This window comes from Impatiens glandulifera, chromosome 9 (genome assembly GCF_907164915.1).
Source record: "Impatiens glandulifera chromosome 9, dImpGla2.1, whole genome shotgun sequence".
Lineage (NCBI taxonomy): Eukaryota > Viridiplantae > Streptophyta > Magnoliopsida > Ericales > Balsaminaceae > Impatiens > Impatiens glandulifera.
In genome coordinates, this window is record NC_061870.1 from 19,745,708 (window position 1) to 19,767,931 (window position 22,224).

The 22,224-nt window shown below is 33.3% G+C and overlaps 3 protein-coding genes across 3 annotated transcripts; 1 reads left to right on the forward strand and 2 right to left on the reverse strand.

The window, feature by feature from the left end:
• Positions 1-270: 270 nt before the first annotated feature.
• Positions 271-6,162, reverse strand: LOC124916543 (E3 ubiquitin-protein ligase RFI2-like). The gene is made up of 6 exons (XM_047457275.1): positions 5,757-6,162; positions 3,680-3,849; positions 3,118-3,176; positions 2,530-2,558; positions 2,022-2,442; positions 271-1,086 (listed from the first exon to the last, which is right to left on the reverse strand). The coding sequence occupies exons 1-6, from the start codon at positions 5,902-5,904 to the stop codon at positions 705-707; spliced, it is 1,209 nt and encodes a 402-aa protein (XP_047313231.1). The 5' UTR covers positions 5,905-6,162; the 3' UTR covers positions 271-704.
• Positions 6,163-7,044: 882 nt separating this feature from the next.
• On the reverse strand, positions 7,045-11,084 carry LOC124914927 (F-actin-capping protein subunit alpha-like). Its single transcript, XM_047455561.1, has 10 exons — positions 10,808-11,084; positions 10,584-10,699; positions 9,980-10,069; positions 9,801-9,865; positions 8,441-8,602; positions 8,121-8,199; positions 7,947-8,024; positions 7,719-7,793; positions 7,590-7,625; positions 7,045-7,293 (listed from the first exon to the last, which is right to left on the reverse strand). Exons 1-10 carry the CDS (start codon positions 10,908-10,910, stop codon positions 7,186-7,188), a joined length of 912 nt encoding a protein of 303 aa, XP_047311517.1. The 5' UTR covers positions 10,911-11,084; the 3' UTR covers positions 7,045-7,185.
• A 1,087-nt stretch (positions 11,085-12,171) lies between these two features.
• LOC124915407 (ATP-dependent Clp protease proteolytic subunit-related protein 3, chloroplastic) lies at positions 12,172-15,059 on the forward strand. The gene is made up of 9 exons (XM_047456117.1): positions 12,172-12,528; positions 12,627-12,728; positions 12,805-12,927; positions 13,019-13,078; positions 13,702-13,798; positions 13,916-13,989; positions 14,078-14,131; positions 14,662-14,745; positions 14,859-15,059. Exons 1-9 carry the CDS (start codon positions 12,253-12,255, stop codon positions 14,949-14,951), a joined length of 963 nt encoding a protein of 320 aa, XP_047312073.1. The 5' UTR covers positions 12,172-12,252; the 3' UTR covers positions 14,952-15,059.
• Positions 15,060-22,224: the final 7,165 nt, after the last annotated feature.

The following is a 22,224-nucleotide window of genomic DNA, read 5'->3' on the forward strand; positions in this document are numbered from 1 at the left end:
CAAAAACCCATTCTCTCAAATGTAGACTCTGAACAGGAGAGAAGGGAATCAATAGATAAAGAATAGACTAATTGGCTTTTGACCACAGTTTTGCAAAATGGCTCATGCATGTCTTAATGTAAGCTGAGTTAAAAAAACAATTTTTCAAATGAGAGTTCTCATTCAAATATGGCAAAACTTACCTGCTTGACATGCACAGTTTCATTCATACTGTCAAGCTTTTGCAGATCAAGCATAAGTTTTGGAATAAAAAATAACACATAAAGAGAGGCATGCCAATAAGAAAACAAATAACCAACATAATAATAATGTATTTACAGTCAGACCAACCAACCAATCAACATTACCAGCCAATTTCGAGCAGAATGACCAAGGACATAATGTTCTCTCATGTTTTTACCTTAAAACAAGACCTTGGGAGGGGGGGGAGGAACACAATTGTCTGTCTTTTAGCAACAAAATAGGCCATCTCTTACTTCTTATTTAAAGTTCGCATTCAACTAGAGAGATTTCGGCCAGAATCAAGCACACAAACACGCAGACAATCCAAATATGATAATTAAACGCCACCCACTGCAGTGTTTTTGTGTTTGCCAAGTGTATAACAGGCCACAAATAAGCCCATTCTACATATCTTGGCCCCACACAATGTGAAAAAAGTTCTCTTTTTCTTCAGATAAAAAAGATTTTAGAATAAACAAGGGCTAAGACCCATGTCTATGATGAAAGCCATTAGACCTCATCGCATCAAGATCTGGTCCTGACCGATAAAGTGGACTCCCCCAATTACGTTCTCTTTCGAATTCAGCCAACTGATTATCCGCAAAAGTTTGGAAGTTTCTGCCCGATGGAAAGTAGTAGTATCCAGCAGTAGATTGATCAGATGATGATGATGATGAGGATGGTGGCGGCACAGCTAGAGATGAGCCTCTTAAACTACCGGATCTCGCCTGCACAGATGATGGTGAACTGATGGGCGGTTGAGAGTATGCCTGGAGTGCTTGAACTCTATCTCGAGCCCGAGCGACACTGCTGGGGTAAGATGGAATCATTGAAGATGCAACTGATGTCCCAGCTCTAGCCGTGCTGAAAAAAAAATTATATTGCAGTTTATGGGATGGCTAGACACACTTAGGGGCCTGGTTTGTCCAAGTAACCCTTTTTCAATTAGTAATCACTTCATCAACTAAAATACTAAAATGCCATTGTTATATTTTTATAGCATTTTGGAATATTAAATTCAACGGATATTTTAGTAATTTAACCAAACAATTCTTTTTTTCATCAAGCAAAGGTATACAATACTCCTTACACAACATTATACAACTAACAAGATTGTATCCTATTTGAAAATTTTCAGCAATTCCCTCAACTTGGATTCCTTTCTACACAAAACCAAGAACATTCTGCAACCTCTATTACCAGCATTTCATAATTCTCTTTGTATTACAAACTACATTTTGCCTCCTAATTTTGTTGGATCCGTCCATATTTTGTGTAAATAGGCTAACCATAATCAAGCTTTTGGTGATATTGCTACTGCTGATATCCCACATAGTTGTGTTTTTTGTTGTAAGTACCTTTTTGGCATTGAACAAAATGTCTTTTACTTAGCAAAAAAAAAGGTATACTTTTCTTCAAAAAATTTGGTTTATTTGTTAACTTTTTTGGAAAACCAAGGTTTACTTCCTAGATGAAGCTAGCATGACCCTCCACTTCAAGCAGGGCAATGGAAGCTCTATTACCAGCATTGCATAATTCTCTTTGTATTACAACTAGATTTTTGCCTCGTAATTTGTTGATCCCTGTCCACATTTTATGTAAATGGGCTAAAGATAACCATGTTTTTGGTGATATTATTGCTACTGATATCCCACATGGTTTTGTTTCTTGTTGTAACTCTCTTTTTGGCATTGAATAAATGTCTTTTTCTTAGCAAAAAGAATAAAAGGTATTTTTTCTTCAAAAAAAAGTCTGTTTAATTCAGTAAATAGAACCTGATCTTAGTTTTAAAGACTTACCTGTGACCGACAACGAAAGGATGAGTATAGGATGGCGGTCTTTGTAAATCTTGAAAATTCCTGGTTGCCCTCTCAGAAAAAGAAGCAATAGAAGATTGATCTGAACCACCACCTACATGGCTAATGCTACTGCTGCTTGGGAAGGGGGAAGAAGAATGATGTTCCCAGCCCTGGTAATGAATGTCCATGGAAGGAAAAGCATAAGAAGTGGGCACCTCACTGTGAACAGGTGGTGGTGGGCCACTCCAATGACTATTATTGAAACCAACAGTATCTGGAACATTATTTCTGCCAGGATTTGATGATGAAGGATGAGGAGGACGCAGATAAGTTACGTATGGGCAAGGATGATGAGTCAATGAAGCTGTCATTGCTTGAAGCTCAGCATATACGGCTGCTGTTTGTGGTGCAACATCATAATCTGTTTTGTTTTTTTTGGTAGAAAATCGTTAGTTATCTGTAATTTAAAACTGCAAATGCAAACTAGTGAAATAAATAAAAATCTTACATGTTTCTGGCGGGACATCTATTCTCTCACTGCCAATAAGTATAGAATTAACAAGTCAGATAATGGTGTTTTTTATAGAACTACAAAGAAATAAAAAATAAGTCGAAACCATTTGCCCCCGTTTGGAAACACTTGGATATCTGGATGAGATTATGTTTGGAAACTAAACTTAGGATTCACAAATTTATTGGTTGTTTCTCTGGATATGAATTTAGAAATAGAAATTATAAGTGTTTCCATATGGGACCATATGATTAGAAAACATATATAGACAACTTCGTAGAACTTGTTTGATCTAGGGTTATTTGGAAAAAATCTAGATCATGAAATCAAAATCTTATTTGATGAAAAAATGGATTAATTGAGTTAATTAACTAAAATATACTTTTGTATTTAATATTTAATTTTAATAAAATTATGTAAGGGTAATTTGGTATTTTTACTGATTATTTTAACGATGAAGTGATTGATGATGGGATAAAGGATTATTTTGATAAAATTGAAATAACCCGAGATTAAACGAACTCCTAGATTAAATGGAAAAATAATAATTGAAATGACAATAGAGGTTAAGCAAGTCTAACATACTCATAAGATGAAGGAAAACCTGTCAATCCTCCCGGAGGACACCAGTGAACTCCAAAAGCCTGCAAGATTTGTAAAAGGTAAAATTCACGAGTTCATGAAAGGCGACAATTAAACTATGAGATAAGAGCATAGAAGCACAAGTAATTTAGATCATTCTCACTTTCCAAATAACCGTGTTCACATATATCCACATAACAGCAAGGTAGAAATCCAATAGTTCCATGAGATAGTGCGATATCTTTTTTTGTGAAATTATTACAATACTATATTACCATCAACAAGATCGTTGAAGCTTCATTATTACTCTTGCATGCTTCAAACCAAACACTAATGAACTGAAGAATATTAAATGATATGGAAGTCTGCAATGCACTAAATCTACATGAAGAATCGTGCAACCCTAAGATATGAATCTAATTGAATAAATGACATTATAATGCTGGAATTCGTAGTTATAAGAGAATACTGAAATCACTTCATTACTCTTGGTTATACCATCCAACAAAGTTTTAACATAAAATATTTTAATTTATGTAAATTTGTAAAGCAAGAAGATTTGTACCATTTCGGTGTAACCATGATCATAAAAATCATCATCGTGGACCCAATCATCCATGCTCTGATCATGAAACGGAGGAGGGTTATTTGCATAAAGCCATTGACCTTTCTCAATTTTCCGACAATTGGGACACTGCATAGAGCCCTTAACATTGAATGCTGACCCAATGCAATCTGTCCAAGGATAATCAAGATTTGTGTGAAGAAAATTGCACTAAACATTTAGCAAATGCAATAATGAAATAACAACAATATTTTATTTATTTTTTGAGAGAAAGAGCAATGATTTCATAGTAACGGAAACGGAAAACAATGTTAACACCTTTCCTATTTAACTTGAAAGAAAAAGGAATGAGATAAAACTGTGATTATTGAAACTGACGTAAACCTAATAGTGATTACAGAGTAAGGCAGTTATTGATACATAATTAGATAGACATAAATTACAAATCTTTATAGGGTTGTTAGCGCGAGGGGAAAGTAGAGGATTGAAACCAAAAGCAATATCGTACATTTTGACAAAATTACGTGATTTTGGGTTTCTTGGAAATCATATGCATAGAGTGAGGATAATCGACTAGTAAAAAAGGTGTAAAACATTCACCTAGAGCAACTTATCTCTCTTATATGTGGTGGAAAATATAGAGAGAAACAAACAAGGATTGTATATGTGTGCAGTAATAACTCTAAGTGATATCACTAACAATTTACTTTAAAAGATACACCTTGGAAGAATTTTTTTCAGCATTTAGATTATTTTTCGAGCTATAATCGAACAAAGCTAGGTTATAATATGGAAATTTGCTGGGTTGCTTATTTATACCAATATAACATCATCCAAGTATACATAAATTTCTCTAATTGTCTATCCTTAGGTCTGACACTTTTGGATGTTATTGTTACAGTTCATCTATCATGATATTGACCGATTTGTTAGATCCAAGCTAAACACGTTAACACTTACAATTGTGTCCAGATCTTATTCCATCTTTTGATGATGACACAATACTATTTGGAGTTAAAACATTGATTACAATGTCACCTTTAAAAAAAAATAATAATTTCAAATTGCAGTGAAAAATTTATCCAAATGGGGTACCAGTTGAATGTGAATAATATAGGATGACAAGAATTGATCACTTGCAGCTAATCAATGAAAAGTGAATCATGATTCCCAAAGGTTAGTTATTTGAAAATTGATTGCATATAAGGGGAGAACATAAATCCAAGCAATGTGCCTATGTGGTATCATGATTTTTCATCTTGATCACGATACTGAAAAAATGTAGTCTACATTTGTTATGTTTTTCAAAAATCACAATCATCTAGATCTATGAAATAATGTCGATCATGATTTTTATACCAAACGATAAAAAATCAAACAGCAGTCAAGCTTCCATGTTCCAACAATGGGACCAGTTGACGCATAACAACTTCTTTGGAAAGATTTGTAATCTTGTAACTTTATTTGTAAAAGAAAGATTTCTTTGTAAACGCAATTGTTCCTTCACTCTAAGGCAACAATAGATTAGATAGAATCATCAACTACATTCATCATACTAAATTCTAACAAGTCCTCTATTTATACTCTTCTACCATAACCGCTAGACATCCTCACAATCGCGGGACCTTCTAACTCCTTTTACCAACTCGATCAACCTTTCTTACGGTCATTAGATATCTTCAGGGTCTGAACTAGGTTTTGCAAAAAATTAGTGAAAAAATATTGTCTTCTAGTTAGGTTGCATTATGCTATCTATGGTTATAGAGCAAGATAAGATCACACAGTTATCTTAATCAGATTTGGGGTTTTACAATTTGGAAAGCAATAGTTCAGAAATGAGGTCTCGGATGTTCGTTCATCATTGATCATGAACTTCAAGAACATTATGATGATATTTGAAAACCCTAAAATGAATTGAGAAGGAAGGGTCTATCTAATCTTCCAAGTTTCAAGTAAATCATCAAAAATGAAAACAAAGTTGTAATTTTTATGGTTAAAAAAGAAGAAAAAAGTTGACTTCCAAGTTGAGCAATATCCTAATAGATCTAAATCAATCTATTGTAGTAAAGTAACTGACCTAAATGAAATTGATGGCCACATCTCAGCTTTGCCCAGGATCTCTTGCCATCATCAGCGACATCATCAAGACAAATCGAGCATGGAACATAAGAGCTTTTGCCTCCATCACCATCGTCCATTGAATCGGCATCCAAACCCATAATCATAAACCCACCAACGAGCAGGAAGATATGACCTAGAACGTCAGAAAATGAAACTAAAATCCCTCTTTAAGAAGACAATTATACGGAAAAGAAAAGCGGTGGGTGGGTGGATGACTTCGATAGGAAATTAAGAATCGAATTTTGTTGAGAGAAGAAGAAGAAGAAGAAATGCAGATGTAGAATTATTATTATTATTATTACGACGGAAATCTCTTCTCTCTCTCTTTCTCTTTCTCTCTCCTCTCACCGCGGTTTTACAGCCGTCAGAATAATAAAAGTCGATAGGTGGTAGTATTTCAACTGCTTTTCTCCTAATCTTATATTCATTTTTTTTTTATTAATTATTAACACATGACATTTTCATAATTTTATTTTATTTTATTTTCAAAATCAATACAATCTCCTACCATTATTGTCCTATAAAACCCTCTATCCTAAATATACATTCGCAACGATTTCATTTCTAGATTACGATTTCATTGCCTCGTTAATTCAACATTTCGTGATTTAGTTAGACTTAATTGTTTTAATTCAACATTTCGTGATTTAGTTAGACTTAATTGTTTGTGTAATGTGATTAATGTCTGTCGTGAAAGATTTAATGCATGGATTTTAGAAATATTGTATGGTAATGCATGGACTACACGAGAATCATAGTCATTTATTTAGTCGAATGATCTCGAGATATATTATATATCATAATAATGAGAAACATGTAAAATTTGAAGTAAATATTTATGGTATTTATGAAGTAATATTGTTCAATTCATTCGTTTTATTGTATAATTAGATGACTATGTTATATTTTAGACAAGAAAATAAAAGATGGAGAAATTACATAATAAGATAATATCTTTAAAATTGCACCAAATCAAATATTTCGTTATTTTTATATACACGAAATAAACAATTATAATGATAAAATATAAAAGAGATACACTTTGAGTATCCTGATAATTATACTATTTGATTGGACGATGAAAATCAAATAGATCAAATAGTATAATTATAAGTTACTCAAAGTTAATAGTTTAACTAAATGAATAGTTATCATCTTCAAGTTATCTTGCAAGCTCAATCACTCTTGCTATTAATGAAATGAAAAAAAAAAAATAGTCACAAAAATATGAAAAGACTCCAATACTGCTCATGAAGATCTGTTCTTTACAAATTGTATAATTTTGGAAAATCCACCATCTCCATCTTGAAAGTAATTACAGATGGAAGAAAATAACAAAATCCAAATTCAAGGACAGCAAAAGTTAGTAATGTAATTGCAAAAGTCTACTTTCCCATCCCGAGTTCTCTCGATATATCTTTTGTAAGGCTAAATTGCAACGTGTTGTGCCATGGGAACATAGTGCGAGTTACTGGAAGTTTTCTTCGAAGATCCTGTGCGTAGACCCCCAATCACACGTTTTGTATCAGAAAAATTATCCAAAAACATAAAGTGTTTCCAAATAGGTTACTTAATCAATTATCTTTAGTTATCATTATTGCATTTTATTTAGCTTTTATTGTTTTCCTATCTTTACGCGAGCAGTAACTACTATATTGTTCTAGGGTTTTCTCTCGAGTCTCTTCTCTATCATAATACACGATTTGGTTGTCTCCGTACTTTCTAGTCGTCATTTAACATGCTAAATCTATAGAAGGAGAATAAATATGGTTACTATATATTTAAATACCTTGAAAGTGGTATCTGGCAAAACTGAATAGGATGCCTGCCAATACCAAAATAGCCAGTAACGTTTTGATATGTGCAAATTCGATTATTTTATCATTAATAGAGAGGTTTAGTGAAAAACAATGTGAACCTGAATAGAAGCAAGGTACTCTGCCTCATGGTGGCGAATAGTATTAGTCAAGGATATTGCAGTTTCGTCGGGGGACTACAGTAGTGAAAGTGAAAAAGTATCAGCCAAAAGAAGATGTTCTAATTAAAACGGAAACAAGTATTGCGCTACTGTAGTAAATGCAGATTAAGGTAATTAAAGTTGTTAGAATAAAGTAAAAGTTACAAGGGTCAGGAATCGATCAATCACCTGGAACAGAGTTGAATCCTTGCATTCATGTTCAGCGTCTAATTGAACGTTCCCCTCTTCAAAATAGTGGGCTTCCACCTGAATCAAGAATAAGATTGTATCTTTCTGCATGATTTTCTATGAGTCTGACCAAAGTAAAGTATATATTCACTTCTACAATGACCTCAAAATTACCTGCCATCTGCCTTTTACTTTAATGAGTTGTGGTTCATCCCTAAACTCAATGTTCCACACTGAACGCCAGCTCCCATTGCTATTTATATGTAACAAAAACTTGTAGTTATGATTTTCTCAAAAGAAAAAACTTGCAGCTATGTATAATCCGCCAAAAGATCCATCGTAGGAAGAATGTTTGTTTTTTCAATAGTATGAATTGATCTGTAATCCTACTTGGTTTCTTCTATTAAATTCAGAAATTTTAGCAGAATGACATATTTATGATATCAGGCTTATAGAATGGCTTGGGATAAGCAAAATAGTTTTAAGTTGTCTACCAGAAATTCTGAGGGCTGTGCCGACAAGCTGAAATGACGACAACAAACTCAAAATCAGATCCTGGCTCTTCCACATCTTTTCCTCTCACACAATAAACAGAACAAACGCCTTTTGGATATGCTTCACTAATGTATTTCATTAATTCTGCATCAAGTGCACATCTGCCCACAAGAGAAATAATGGCTTTAATGTCTGACAAAACTCTTCCTTATTTAAATAACTGTAAAATTCATAACCACTCTTAGGGATGAGGACCCAATCCAATATGAAAATTCAAAATTGGATTGGGTAAAATGGATTTTTAAAATCTAGATTTAGGAATTATGAATTGAACCATGTAAATTAGTATTTTTTTGTGCAAATTCAGATTGACTTGAAATTCAAAATGCAGTGATACTGCTCATATATTGACACATGAAGTTGATATGTACTTAGATAGAAATGGTAAAGAAAGGTATAGTTGTAAGAAATGATAGATTGTAGAGGAAGTTGGAAAGGTATATAAATAGCTGCAATCTAAGTATGAATTGACAGTTATGAATGAAATGGTAGTTTTTGGCTTCACACAATATTTGACCATACTTCTTCTATCTAAATTCTTCTCTAAGACTACAGGTTTGGTATGCAACAGAAGTGTACCGAGTTTGTGAGTTCATGGGATGCGCCTTCTGTCAAGTGTAATAACTAGTGAGTAGTGATTAGTGAATAAAGGCAAAGTAACTTCTGTTAGTATATAATAAGTTAGTTGTGACAGTTAGGGGTGTGAATGAATTAGTAGTGAGTTGACTATATATCTCGTCTCCTTCTCTAGGTCACATCCCCTTCTATGTTTGAATTTGAATGTAAGTTTTAAACGGATTGAATTCCATAACTATCATGGATTAGATTGGATTTAGCAAATTGAACTCAATTAATTCCTTTGCGCACTCTTAACCACTCTCATGATTTTCCATATATGGATAATTTCACAATCTTGCAATGTAGTCAAGTATTTGATCCAATACATAGAAGTTTATGGTTTGAATTTGAATCCAATCCATAGAAGTTTGGCTATTGATCCAATCCTATGGTTTGAATGTGAATGTCAGTTTTAAATGGATTGGATTCATAATTATTATGGATTAGAATAGGTTTAGCAAACTGAACTCAATTAATTCATTTGCTCACTCTTAACCACTCTCACGATTATTGAGAAACAAAAGCCATTATACAAATTATCTTCCTGAAATTGCAAAGTTCCGCACATTTAAATGAGCTCATGAAAATATAAAATAAGAACTTATCAGTTTTATCTCATTCAATAAAGTATAACTGAGAATGTCATCCAAAAGGAAATCTAATGAAAGGACAAAGGAATACCGATACTCCTCAACATATGGTGAAGGAAGCTCTTCATCAGTTGCCGGTCTCACCTTTGAGCAAACCTGAATCAATTTAGCATTTATTTGTAAGTAGTTTCAAAGCCTTTCTCTCATTCATAGAGCTATCTAAATCTAATAGGCTGAGAGAAAAAAACAAGAGGAAAACACAATACTTACTTGCTTAATATGATCAACTTTAGCAACTTGGGCAGTTCTAAGATCGATATATTCATCATCAGCGAGCTGGCTATATGGTGTGATAAGGACCTTTAACACATTAATATATATTTCAACATTCTCCATCACATATAGCTTGAGAGTAAATGAAAAGTCGAAATGCATACAACATGACCCCAATTCAGAAGATGACAGATTTCATAAAACAATAGAATACTCGGTTCAACTGAAGATCCTTCTCTGAATGATTCGACATGGGCTAAAGAATCACATATTGCTATTAACCTAGCTCCATGACCAATCATTTACTAACAATCCATATAAACAGATCATACAACCATCATTAAACCAGTCACATTTATTCAAAAACTTCATTTTGCTATTAGTAAACTATAATACCATAAGCTTTATCCTAGTATTTGAGAATGCCCAACGATTTTACTATCCTGTAAATACAATTAACTCCGATCATATAACATGCCCAATTTGATTCCCCAATGCTAAGGTATTTACAATATATCAGGCAGGTAAGAAGTTCTTCATTTCAATTTCACATGAAGGATATAAATTATATACACGAATAGCTTTAAGGAGGATGACTTGCCTCACCGCTATTGCTGGGCATGTTGAGGCATATCATGTGTGATCTATTATACAGAGGAAATGCCTCCGATGCCGCCATGTTATAGACATCATCGTTACCAAGAACAGATCGAAGGTCTGTAGCAACCAAATTAATATGAAATCGGAGAAAAGTAAGAACAAGCGGAAGCAAGTGAATTAACTGAATATGAAGATAGACGGTAGAGAAGAGAAGGAGAAGAATACCTTTTGCGACATATTGTATCTCGCCACCGGGGGCATTGATAAGGAACCATTTGGCGATCTCAGTCTTCTGCTTGTTGCTGAGCTCCGGCTCAACGTCAGCCATCTATTTCGTCGGAAAATGTATGAAGATGGGATCCAAGTCTTAATCTTGGCGGTGATAATCTTGGAGGGGATGAGTTAGGGCCAGTTGATCGATCGATCGATCGATCTAGTGCAATGCATACTATACATGGCTTGAAATCATTTTCATTGGTGGGGATTAGGAATTCTGCCTTTGTTTTTCTTACAAGAACACAAGAATATAGAATTTATTCTAATATAATCTAAATTCAAAATATATTATCTTATATATAACTTAATTTAATTTTTATGTATATATATAAATTTATTTTAAATTATTATTATATTAATATTTTTATACTATTTTGATTTTATTAAAAAAATATTAAATTAAAGTGTGAGTGTGTTTTAAATATTGTGTTAATGAATAATGACAAATTATATTATGGGATAAATGTTAATTTTATGTATAAAGTTGGACAGTAGTTTCAAATTTGTTTATTAAGTTGTAAAATTTTATTTATATATATAAACTTGATAAAATGGATCAAATTTATTCTATTCAACAGAAAAAGTTAAAAGTGTTAATTTTTTTTTTACAACTATATAATTATTAAAAAAATATTAATTCATGTCAGATATTAAATATATTGTTTTAATCCAACTCATCTCTACGCTTAACACTTTGTTCATTGTTCATGTTCATCGAGAAACCCTAATAAATTTATCCATAAGAATAAACCCACGTTTATTTTTAAACTCCTATTCTCAATTTCGTCAATTCCTCTGTGAATATGTTTCTCATGTTATTTAATAGATTCGGCTTCTTTCAAAGAATTCGTTCACGAATTCATCGTCGACAAGCATTGTGGCAACCGATCATTGAGTCTGAGTCGAGACCAGTCCGAAAGTAGACATTTTTATAGCTCAATTCACCACTTCATCGTTGTACGAATAAATAATTGATGCAAATAAACTTTTAATTAAATAGGATTATAATTGATGCAAATAAGCTTTTAATTAAATAGGATTATAATTTTTCTCTCCTTTTTTAACTAAGCCCTAGGTAGAAATTTGGTCATTTGAATAATTAAGGAGTTATTAAAAAAAAAAAATTTAAAAATGAATTAATAATATAATTAATTTTCAAAAAACTATCTAGATATTTTGATAATTTGTACATGAATCTTTTTTTTTTATGCTGATTATATGAAAGAACAATTTAAAATTTGTACTCGGTCCGGTCCGGTTCTTATCATCCGGTTTGAATTGTCTATCATCACCTCTCTCTCTCACACACAGTCACACTCAAAAACACACACACGCAAACAAAGCATTTCTACTCCGCACAGAAGCCGTCTTCAAGCTTCAGACTTTCATCAGATATGGCTTCCTGCTTGCGGTTACCAATCGTTACTTCAGTTCATACTTCATCATCTTCTTCTTTACGGCGGAATTCGAAGCCTATATACGCAGCTAGCCATCGATGCAGCGTTAAAATCCCTATGCCGCCGTTGAACCCTAAAGATTCTTTTCTATCTAAACTTGCTTCTTTGGCTGCAAATTCTCCAGAAGATCTCCTCTCAAAGCCTCCGCGTTCAGATACTCTTCCTTACTTGGACTTATTCGATTCCCCCAAGCTCATGGCTACTCCAGCTACAGTAATTATCTGTTTCTTATACCTGTTATGTAATCGGTTCTTCAATCAATCTCTTTGTTTGAATGAATACGTAATTTTGTCATGGATTGAAATCTTCAGGTAGAGAGATCTGTTTCTTATAATGAGCATAGGCCTAGGAGACCGCCGCCGGATCTTCCATCCTTACTTCTTAATGGAAGAATTGTTTACATTGGAATGCCAGTAGGTTCTATATGTATTATTTATCTTTTGATGTTTATTAATATGATCTAAATGAATTGACAATTTGTTGTTCCAGTTGGTTCCTGCAGTTACAGAGCTTGTGGTTGCAGAGTTGATGTATCTTCAATATATGGATCCTAAAGAGCCAATTTTTATTTATATCAATTCTACAGGAACAACTCGAGATGATGGTGAAACTGTGAGTTGTTTGTTCAAGTGTTAGGTGTATAAAATGCTTAATGGTTTGTTGTTATCTATTGAAAACTCGCAAATTGAACTAACGGTCTCAGGTAGGGATGGAGACTGAGGGTTTTGCAATTTATGACGCAATGATGCAGCTGAAGAACGAGGTAACCGATACTATAGATTGTTAAAGTATTTAAGGATGTTCTTCAAAATTGAACCCAGATGAAGTTGTCGTTTCACCATTGAAAAGGAGGGTTTCCTCTGTCCATAAAATTAAATGACCTAGTATGGTAGCAATACTAGCAAGTTCTTGTCTTTCATGGCATAGAAGACATTTTGTAATGAAAACTCTTCCTAGAGATCCATAGTAGAATAAGGTTTGCCAGAAATTAGATGGATGTCTCCCCCTTTTTCTTCTTTTAAAGTTTGTATTAATAGAGCTGCTGCAACACTTCTGATAAAACAAACAATGTCTAAGACAAGGTCTTGTTTAATTACGGACTATTTGGATCCAAATAACCACTCCTTTTTTCAATCAAATCATCAACTAAAATACTCTTACTTGCATTTTATAACCTAATGTTAAATGCAAATTATATTTCAGCCATTTAAACAAAAAACCTAGTAATCCAATCTTTCATCGAACAAGCTCCAAGTCTTGAACATGTGACCACAGTGAAATTGGGTTGCTGCCCTTCCTTCTTTTGCTTCCCTTACTGTTCTTTTTATTTGAGGTGTACTCTAACATTCATTACATAAACTTACACATTTCCTAACTCAATTTCAGATACATACTGTGGCAGTTGGGGCTGCCATAGGTCAAGCATGTCTATTATTGGCGGCAGGAACCAAGGGTAAACGCTTTATGATGCCGCATTCCAAAGGTAACTTTTTTTTAAAGTGCTTTCTCATTGCTCTTTGCATCTGAAAAACTTTAAAAAAGACATTTTGATTTATGAAGTAAACTTGAGCTTTGTTTGTTTGTTTGTTTGTTTGTTCAGCTATGATCCAGCAACCTCGTGTTCCATCATCCGGGCTAATGCCTGCCAGTGATGTTCTTATCCGAGCCAAGGAGGTTAGTAGAAAAGTGACGGCATTTGATTTTATTTATGATTCTACGGGATTTTCTTTGCTCACGGTATGGATTTTTTTAATGTTCACAGGTTGTATTTAACAGGAATACACTTGTAGAACTTCTGGCTAAGCACACTGAAAATGTTAGTATTGGTTCATCTATATATAGTGCATATCTCTAATCTTCACAGGTTTCAAATAACCCGCAGTTCATCGATCACATCGTTCAATTCAACAACTGAAATACCAAAATAGCGTCTATTTCATGGTTTAAAAAAAGTTTTATTTTCATTATATATTGATAAGCCTAATAGTTTCAAACCCAAAATCGCCCTAAATATCATGATTTTCAAACAATCTACTTGAAACAAGGTTCTTTAAAAATTACCACTAGGAGCTTGTTTGATCTTTTGTCAGGGTTATTTCCAAACAATCTCAAGTTCACACCACATATTTTTTTAACAATCTTATTATTTAATTCATCAACAAAAATGCCCTTTTGAGTACGAAAGGATATTTTAGTAATTTAACCCAAATAATCCACTTTTTCAATCAAACAAGATTTTGAGTTCATAACTCCCAGTCTTTTTCCAAATAACAGAAGATCAGACAAGGCCTTTTATTTATTTTGTTTGATAACAATTGCTGATTTTGTGATTTTCGTGGTCATTAGCCAGTAGAGACAGTTGCAAACGTGATGAAGAGACCGTTTTACATGGACTCTACAAAAGCTAAAGAATTTGGTGTCGTAGACAAGGTAAAGTATTTTGTTGTTTGTTTTTTACAAAATAGATAGAGATAATTCTATTATAGGATGTATGAATGATTTTTGTATGGTTTAATTCTTACTACTTATAATGGTTGGAACAGATACTATGGCGTGGTCAGGAAAAGATTATGGGAGATGCTGCTTCACCCGATGATTGGGACAGGAAAGCTGGCATTAAAGTTGTAGAAGCCTAATAGTTTCATTCACATTAGAAAACGAAACTGCAATCGGTTATGAATGATGTATAAATTTTCTAATGTAAACTGTTTTGATCTTTTCAAGATTCATTTCTTGTCGTGCTTGGACTCACCAGACTCACGTTGTGCTCTTCTCCTACACCACCACCACCACTGGTCCACCACCACTGGTCCACCACCACGCCGAGTTGAACTTTAAAGCACTTGGTATCTCATTTAGACGTGATGTTTTATTGATCAACAAAAGTAAAAGAATAGAGAAGCTTGATATCCTTAACATTTTTGGCATTTGCTTACCCAACAGTAACAAGATTCTGAGTGTTTAATACAAATTCTTCTGATTGTTAGGTCGTCTCCTATTTTTTAGGCCAAGTTGTTATTAAACACGAATTTGCGTCGTTTTTATCAGATGTGTTCGATGTCGTGTTACCAAGTTTTTTGAAAAATAAATACAAAATCTATATCTTTTCAAAAATTCAAATATTTCGTTACTAATTTTGTTAGTTTACTCAAACCAATTTCAACAAATTATAATGCGTAAATTTCAAAAATAATATTCAATTTTTAATATATATGTTCAAAACGTCTTTAAATATCATTTAGTTAAAATACGACAAATTAAGTAAAAAAACAAAAATGACACATTAAAATAAGATAACAAACATTTTGTCTAAGGGTGACAATTCGGGTAACGGGTAGTGCCGTTCCTGAGATTTTTTAGGCCTTAGGCGAAAGCACGAAATTGGGGCCCTACGCATAAACTTCACTTGTGTTTCACCGTTGATCTTCAATAACCTTCCAATATCTACATAGATGCAACATAAGTTGTCAACGAAAATGACTTCTTCTTGCATTTTTAGATGCAAAATCATTGATAATTGTATCGTAATAAATATATTCCAAAAAATCTTTTTCAATACATAAAATAGCAAGTCCATTCAATCTATCTTGAGACATCGAAGATCTTAGATATTTTTTCAATAATTTTAACTTAAAAAAACTTATTTCAACAGAAACTACCAACCATTTCCTATCTCTTTCTTCTCCATTACTTAACTTTTGAGAATAGTGAAAATAAGAAAAGCACCACGTAACTAAAATTTGGATAGTTCAATACCTACTAAAATCTCATGTCACGATTGAGTCATATTTATTTGAAGTATATAAACTGAAAAACAAACTTAATGTGCATTTAAAATATATCATTTTTTAAATTATTTAATAAGAAAATTTGTTTTAATATCCTCTTTTATAAAACAAAATATTTTAACCTAAACTCTAAAATTTTATGACACAAAGTAAAAATTAATACCTTTTATCTTTACATTTATATAATTTTGTAGCCACAAAAATTCCCTTACGATGGTTTTCGCGAGGTTCGAGAAATTTAACATCGGTTTGTGTGTCAGATTTTTTTATAAATAAAACATTATTTTTTAAAAGATTTCATTGATTCCTGTCCGCTTTTGAAATTAATTAAAAAGTAATTAATTTTGGGGTTCAATTTTAAATATCCGGGAATTAATAATAATCAAATCACAATTTGATTTTTTTAGTAATCATTTAGTTTAAATTAATTAATTAAAAAAAATATTTATTTTAAAACAGTGTCGTCAATTGATTTTAGAAAAATCAATAAAAGTTGACATACGTATTGACCATAGTTTTATTTTAGTTTGTAGTTTGGTGATACTCGAGAAAAAGCTTTCGCGCTTCATCATCCGTACTTGTTTTAAAACGTTTTCTACTTACAATTTTGGTTTTTGAAAATCTGTTGTATAACGTTTGAGTTTTAACGGATTATTCTTTCGGTCCTAGTCATGCTTCTAAGTTTTTAACATTATTTAAAATATTGAAACAACAATATTTAAGATTCTGATACATGTTGCTGATGATAACTAGGGATGATTATATATACCTGAAGAATATCAGTCATTTTAATGGTGTTAGAGTTTAAAAATAAACATCAAAGAGGCCTTAGTCAAATATTTTTTTTGGAAATATCCCAAAAATATTTTGAAATTATTTTCTATTTTTTTGGGATTTTAGAAAATGATCCGGGATCCCAAAATTACAAAAATAAATTTGGGTTTTAAAAAGTGGAACCAAACCGGTCTTAGGACCGGAGTCCTAAGCCCTAGGTTCGTTTTTATAGGTCGGGGTTCGGAGACCCTCGGTCTAGGTGCTAAAGACTCTCGTTTCATGGCTGAGATTACTAGTCTAGGTCTATAAACCTATCGGTCCTGGGCTAGCTCTAGGCTAAGTCCCTTAGTCGAGGTGTATAAACCTCTCGGTCTTGGGCTAGCTCTAGGCTAAGTCCCTCGGTCTTGGGCTCGGGAGCCCTCGGTCTCAAGTTTGGGATTCTCAATCCTAAAGTCAGACCTCTCGGTCTTGAAGTTCGAGAGTCTTAGTCTCGGGTTTGGAATCCTCGGTCCTAAGTAAAAATCATCGATCATATTTCTCGATCTTATCTCAAGAACATCGGTCGGACCTCTTTGTCCTACTGAAATTCTCGGTCCTAGGTCTTGGTCATAGGTTTGAATTTCTCGGTCCTAGGTTTTAATGCGGACCGAGGATCCTCGGTCAGATCTCTCGGTCCTAAGCTAACAAGCCTCGATCCTCAAGAACAACAAAGTTTAATTTTTTTTAATTTGTTATTTAGCTTGGATTCTTTGATCCAAGGGTTTGAGTAGCTTCACAAAGCTCCTAGGAACATGTTGATCATCATCTCAAGGTATCAATCGACGTGGATGATGATCAATTTGTTCAAAACAATTTGTGAACAAAAATTGGGGTTTTTGAGTTTAAAGTTGTTTTGAAGTGTAAGGAGTTATTCAATAGTTTCATTATACTACACATACTTGATTGGTACCAAAATAAGAACACTAACTGTTTGTTTGAAGCAATTCAAGAACTCAAAAATTTCAATTATTTTGAAAATTTTGATTTTGATCAAACGTGATCGGGATGGATCAAACATGATTCAAACAGTTTTCCAAAATCATTACAATCATGTTGAAAATTTTCTAGATTGTGATACAACGCAATTAACCCAAAAAAAACAAACCCAATTTTTAGATTTTAAAAAATTTAATTTGGGTTTTTGTTATTTAGATTGAGTGATTAGTTCTATCTTATCTAGATAGTTTCTAAATGATCTTAGGATCATTATTCAACCATAAAATATCATAAACAGCAAGCATACAAGCTTATGCAATTTGAAATATAAAATTTAAAATTCAAACTGTAAATATGAATTAGAGGGTGATTGATGAACACTCCTTAGACCTTAAGGAAGTTGTTGGGATGCACAGATCCAAGCTTTAATGCCTTATCCAAAGTTTTTTTAAAAATCCGAAAGCTTGAAGCTTTAATGGTGTATTTCTGAAAATCGATGATTAGAAGGTAGTCTCTTGCCTTCGGATCGACCTAGGGGATGTATTTATATTATCCCTAAGTCAGTGGAGGCTCCAAGTGGGCCGAATCAACCAAAATTCATTTATGGTATTTTGTCTGTTCTTCCTTAAGTTGGCCGGAATAAGAATGAATCATCCATATTCTTGTAGGAGAAATGATAACCATCGTATGGTGATCATTTCAGGTTTTAAATCAACTGAAATGGTTGACTAACGAGGGAGTTCCAAAAAGAGAAGATCAAAGGATCTTTGATCTTATCTTTCCGGCGTCGTGTTGGAGACAAAGGTGGTGCTCAAAACGACATCATTTTGAGCGCGTTTGGGTGTTCCATTGGAGTTTCGTCCAGGCGCCGTTGCGTATGGGTGTTCCATTAGCGGTTTGGCTAAAGGGCATTACCCAATCCGATGCCTCGCGAGCGCGCCCTCCTTCTGTTACAGCTGGCTACGCGGGCGCGCCTGGAGCGTTGGATGGAGATCCGATTCTCATCCGATAGCTTTGGTTGCGGCTGTAGCTTTAATTCCTGATTTGGGCTACACCCAATTACGATTTTATTTTTTATTTAAAACCTTAGGGGTTTGTTTGAAATTGATTTTTCTTTCACCCTTTTGACTTTATTTTAGATTTTTTTAAATACACAAAATATTAAAATAAATATGGAAAATATTTTACCAATTTATTTTTTTTATTTTCTATATTTTTAGGGTTAAATAAATAATTGTTTTAGATGAAATGGATACAACAATTCATTCTAAATTATTTATTTTGCCCCTTTAATTTTTTTAAAATTATTTTAAGATAAAATGGGCACAACATTTATCCCAAATATTTATTTATTTTGGCCTTAACCCTTAATTATTTTAATTAATTAACATTATAATTAATCTTAATTAATTAATTTTAATGAGCTTTTGACCATACAGTTAATTATTTTAATTTTATTTATTTAAAAGTAATTTTAAATAATAATTTTGATATTATAAATTAGAATATATATTTTGAGTGCTTACAAATTTATTTAAAACGAAAGAGATATAAATTTGGTCTAATAATAAATTTAAATTGTTGTTAGATAGTTCCTTTAGATTATGGTTGACGCTACACTATTTGAGATTATTATAGTTATTTTTTTAAAAAACGATATAGTCATTTTATTAAAAAGCCCAAAAAAAAGAAAAAAAAAACCTACATGGTTCATGAATTAGAGCAAAACAAATATTTGTTATAATTTTTTCTTAAAATCGAAAATATCTATCAAATGAATAACCACACACACAAACCACAAGTTATGAATAATTACAAACAAAAACAATTGAAAATTTCATCTCGCCTTTGGATTTTCTCAATTGAGTGACTTCATTATAAGGAATCTTTCAATTTTGGCATAAGCTCCAATTTTGCTCGCTTTTGAGAATACACCTCCAATTTCGCATAAGTGAACCACAATCAATGACAATGCTTTCCCAAACTTCCTCAATGCTTTTACGAATTCTTGAAAACACCCTAGCATTTCGTTTCTCCTAAATATGATATACAATAGAACTTAGGCCACACTTGAATACATTATAATGTAAGCTCTCACCCATTGCCTTAAACATAACCACTTCCTTTACATCCTCCCATTTCCTTGGAAACTAGCTAATGCCATAGACTTAGAAAAATTCTTCCATAGTTCCAAGGTAAATGGGCAGCAACCGAACAAGTGATCAATGGACTCATTCACATCATTACAAAGTAAGCATTTCAAATCTGAAATTTCCATATACTCCATAATTCTATCACGAGTATTAAACCTCCCTCTAAAAAGCAACCATAAGATGAATTGGTGCCTAGGAATAATCTTGAGAGACCAAACAACATGAGACCATTGAACATATCCCAAGCTAATCCATCATAAAATTTCCCAAGCTAATCCATCATAAAATTTCCCAAATTGTTTCACCTTCCAAACCCGAGTATCTATATGCACAACAAAAAAGTAAAGTATGCAAATGATCAAGGATTCTCAAACCTTCCAGGATGCGCCTCAATATTGAGTTCCACTCACCCTCCTTAATATCCCGAATAGTAGCTTCATGGCAATCTCTTTTAATTATCATATGCCCAAATTCTTCTTTTAGAATAATAGGAATTCCTTCAAACCACGGGTCATGCCAAAAGAGTGTTCCTCTACCATCTCCAATTCGAATAACAAACATCTTTATGTCACTTTCTTTTAACTTGAGGATTTTCTTAAGCGACCATGCCATTTCCGCCTTGATCGTACACGCCCAAACACTCCTTTCATTATTCATAAACCTTGAATGAACCCACCTAACCCACAACAAATCTTGTTTCTTTTCTAACGCCCAAAATGTCTTATCGTAAGAGCCTTGTTCCATTAAATGCAATTTTCAGCCCTATTCCACCTACTTCTTTCGGCTTACACACATCAGCCCACTTCACTTTCTTCCCACCTCTTCCTTGATTCCCCCAAATAAAATTTCTCATAAGACAATCAAGATCCTTCATTACATTCTTCAGGAGAATGATTTGTTGTGTCCAATACCCTATGATTCCCATGATGACTTTCGTAACCAGCTCTATCTGACCCGCGTATGATAGTCTTTTTGTTGTCCAACCATTCATTGAATTCTTGAATTTCTCGATAAGTGGCCTACAATGTGAAATTTTTAGCTACTTAGCCAATAATGGTATCCCCAAGTAACAAACCGGTAAAGTTCCCTCTTGAATCCCCATAATACCAAAAATACTCGCTTTTGTTTCCTCCTTCACACTACCGTAGAATGCCAAACTTTTTCCTTCATTAATAACCAAACCAGTAAGACTAGATCTTACCCCATTTTCACCCTTAAAAAAATTATCATGAACTCCGTTAATGCTTACAATGAAGTGAGGAGTTGAGATACACTACCAAATCCAATCAATAACAATAACCGAAAAACCTGAAGCACTCAAAAAATCATGAATAATAGGCTATTTAATTGAGTCAAAGGCTTTCTGAATATCAATTTTAAAATCCACCCAAGGATAGATGAATTTCTTACTGCAACTCTTTAAAAGCCCCTGTATAAGAAGGATATTATGCGATATATTTCTACCCGATATAAAAATAGATTGACCTAAACTAACAAGATTAGGCATGACTGTTTTAATTCGTTTAGAAATAATTTATGAAATAATTTTGTAAATCATGTTACATCATGAAATAGGTCTAAAATCACGAATTCTCATCCCCTCTCCTAGCCTAGTGGCAACAAGAGGTGGATATCCCCCAGACCTCCATGAGGTCCTAGGTTCGAGCCCGTCAGGCAGCAAGTTCTGCGCCTAGTTAATTGGTTAAGTATGTTTGCGGGCTAGATACTTAACCCGCGGGGATTAGTCGCACTCCATAGGAGTAGCGGAACCCAGCATTCTCAAAAATAAAAAAATCACGAATTCTCTCGGGTACAAGGCACTTCGGGATCAAATTAAGAACCGTAACATTCCATTGTTTAAGCATCTCCTATTCTGAAAAAATTCAAGAACACCTTCACTAACCTCATGCCCGATCACACCCCAATTTTCCTTAAAAAACCTTGCATTGAACCCATCAGGACCCGGACTCTTGTTCCCACTCATACTGAACAAAGCCTGTTTAATTTCCTCCATGCTGATTACCTCAATCATCCGACGACTTTCCTCCATGGTGACTTTCTTGGTCAAAATTTGATGAAAAAAATGGATGTGACTTGTGACTTCCTTTCTAGTTCCAATAAGATATCTATAAAACTATAAAACTGAATGGCCTCATCATTCACTAGTTGTCACCCTTGAACAATCACCACATCACTTGTCTTAATTCTATGAACCCGAT

Bases quoted from the DNA above. Each gene is read 5' to 3' on its own strand.
- LOC124916543 (XM_047457275.1), bottom strand. From the start codon at position 5,904: ATGATTATGGGTTTGGATGCCGATTCAATGGACGATGGTGATGGAGGC. The intron at 2,443-2,529 runs GTAAGATTTTTA...AAAACAAAACAG, and splicing joins AGATGTCCCGCCAGAAACAT to ATTATGATGTTGCACCACAA. The intron at 1,087-2,021 runs GTAAGTCTTTAA...TTTTTTTTTCAG, and splicing joins CCTTTCGTTGTCGGTCACAG to CACGGCTAGAGCTGGGACAT.
- LOC124914927 (XM_047455561.1), bottom strand. From the start codon at position 10,910: ATGGCTGACGTTGAGCCGGAGCTCAGCAACAAGCAGAAGACTGAGATC. The intron at 10,070-10,583 runs GCAAGTCATCCT...AATGTGTTAAAG, and splicing joins TGCCCAGCAATAGCGGTGAG to GTCCTTATCACACCATATAG. The intron at 9,866-9,979 runs GTAAGTATTGTG...AAATTGATTCAG, and splicing joins AAGTTGATCATATTAAGCAA to GTTTGCTCAAAGGTGAGACC.
- LOC124915407 (XM_047456117.1), top strand. From the start codon at position 12,253: ATGGCTTCCTGCTTGCGGTTACCAATCGTTACTTCAGTTCATACTTCA. The intron at 12,529-12,626 runs GTAATTATCTGT...TGAAATCTTCAG, and splicing joins TCATGGCTACTCCAGCTACA to GTAGAGAGATCTGTTTCTTA. The intron at 13,079-13,701 runs GTAACCGATACT...ACTCAATTTCAG, and splicing joins TGATGCAGCTGAAGAACGAG to ATACATACTGTGGCAGTTGG.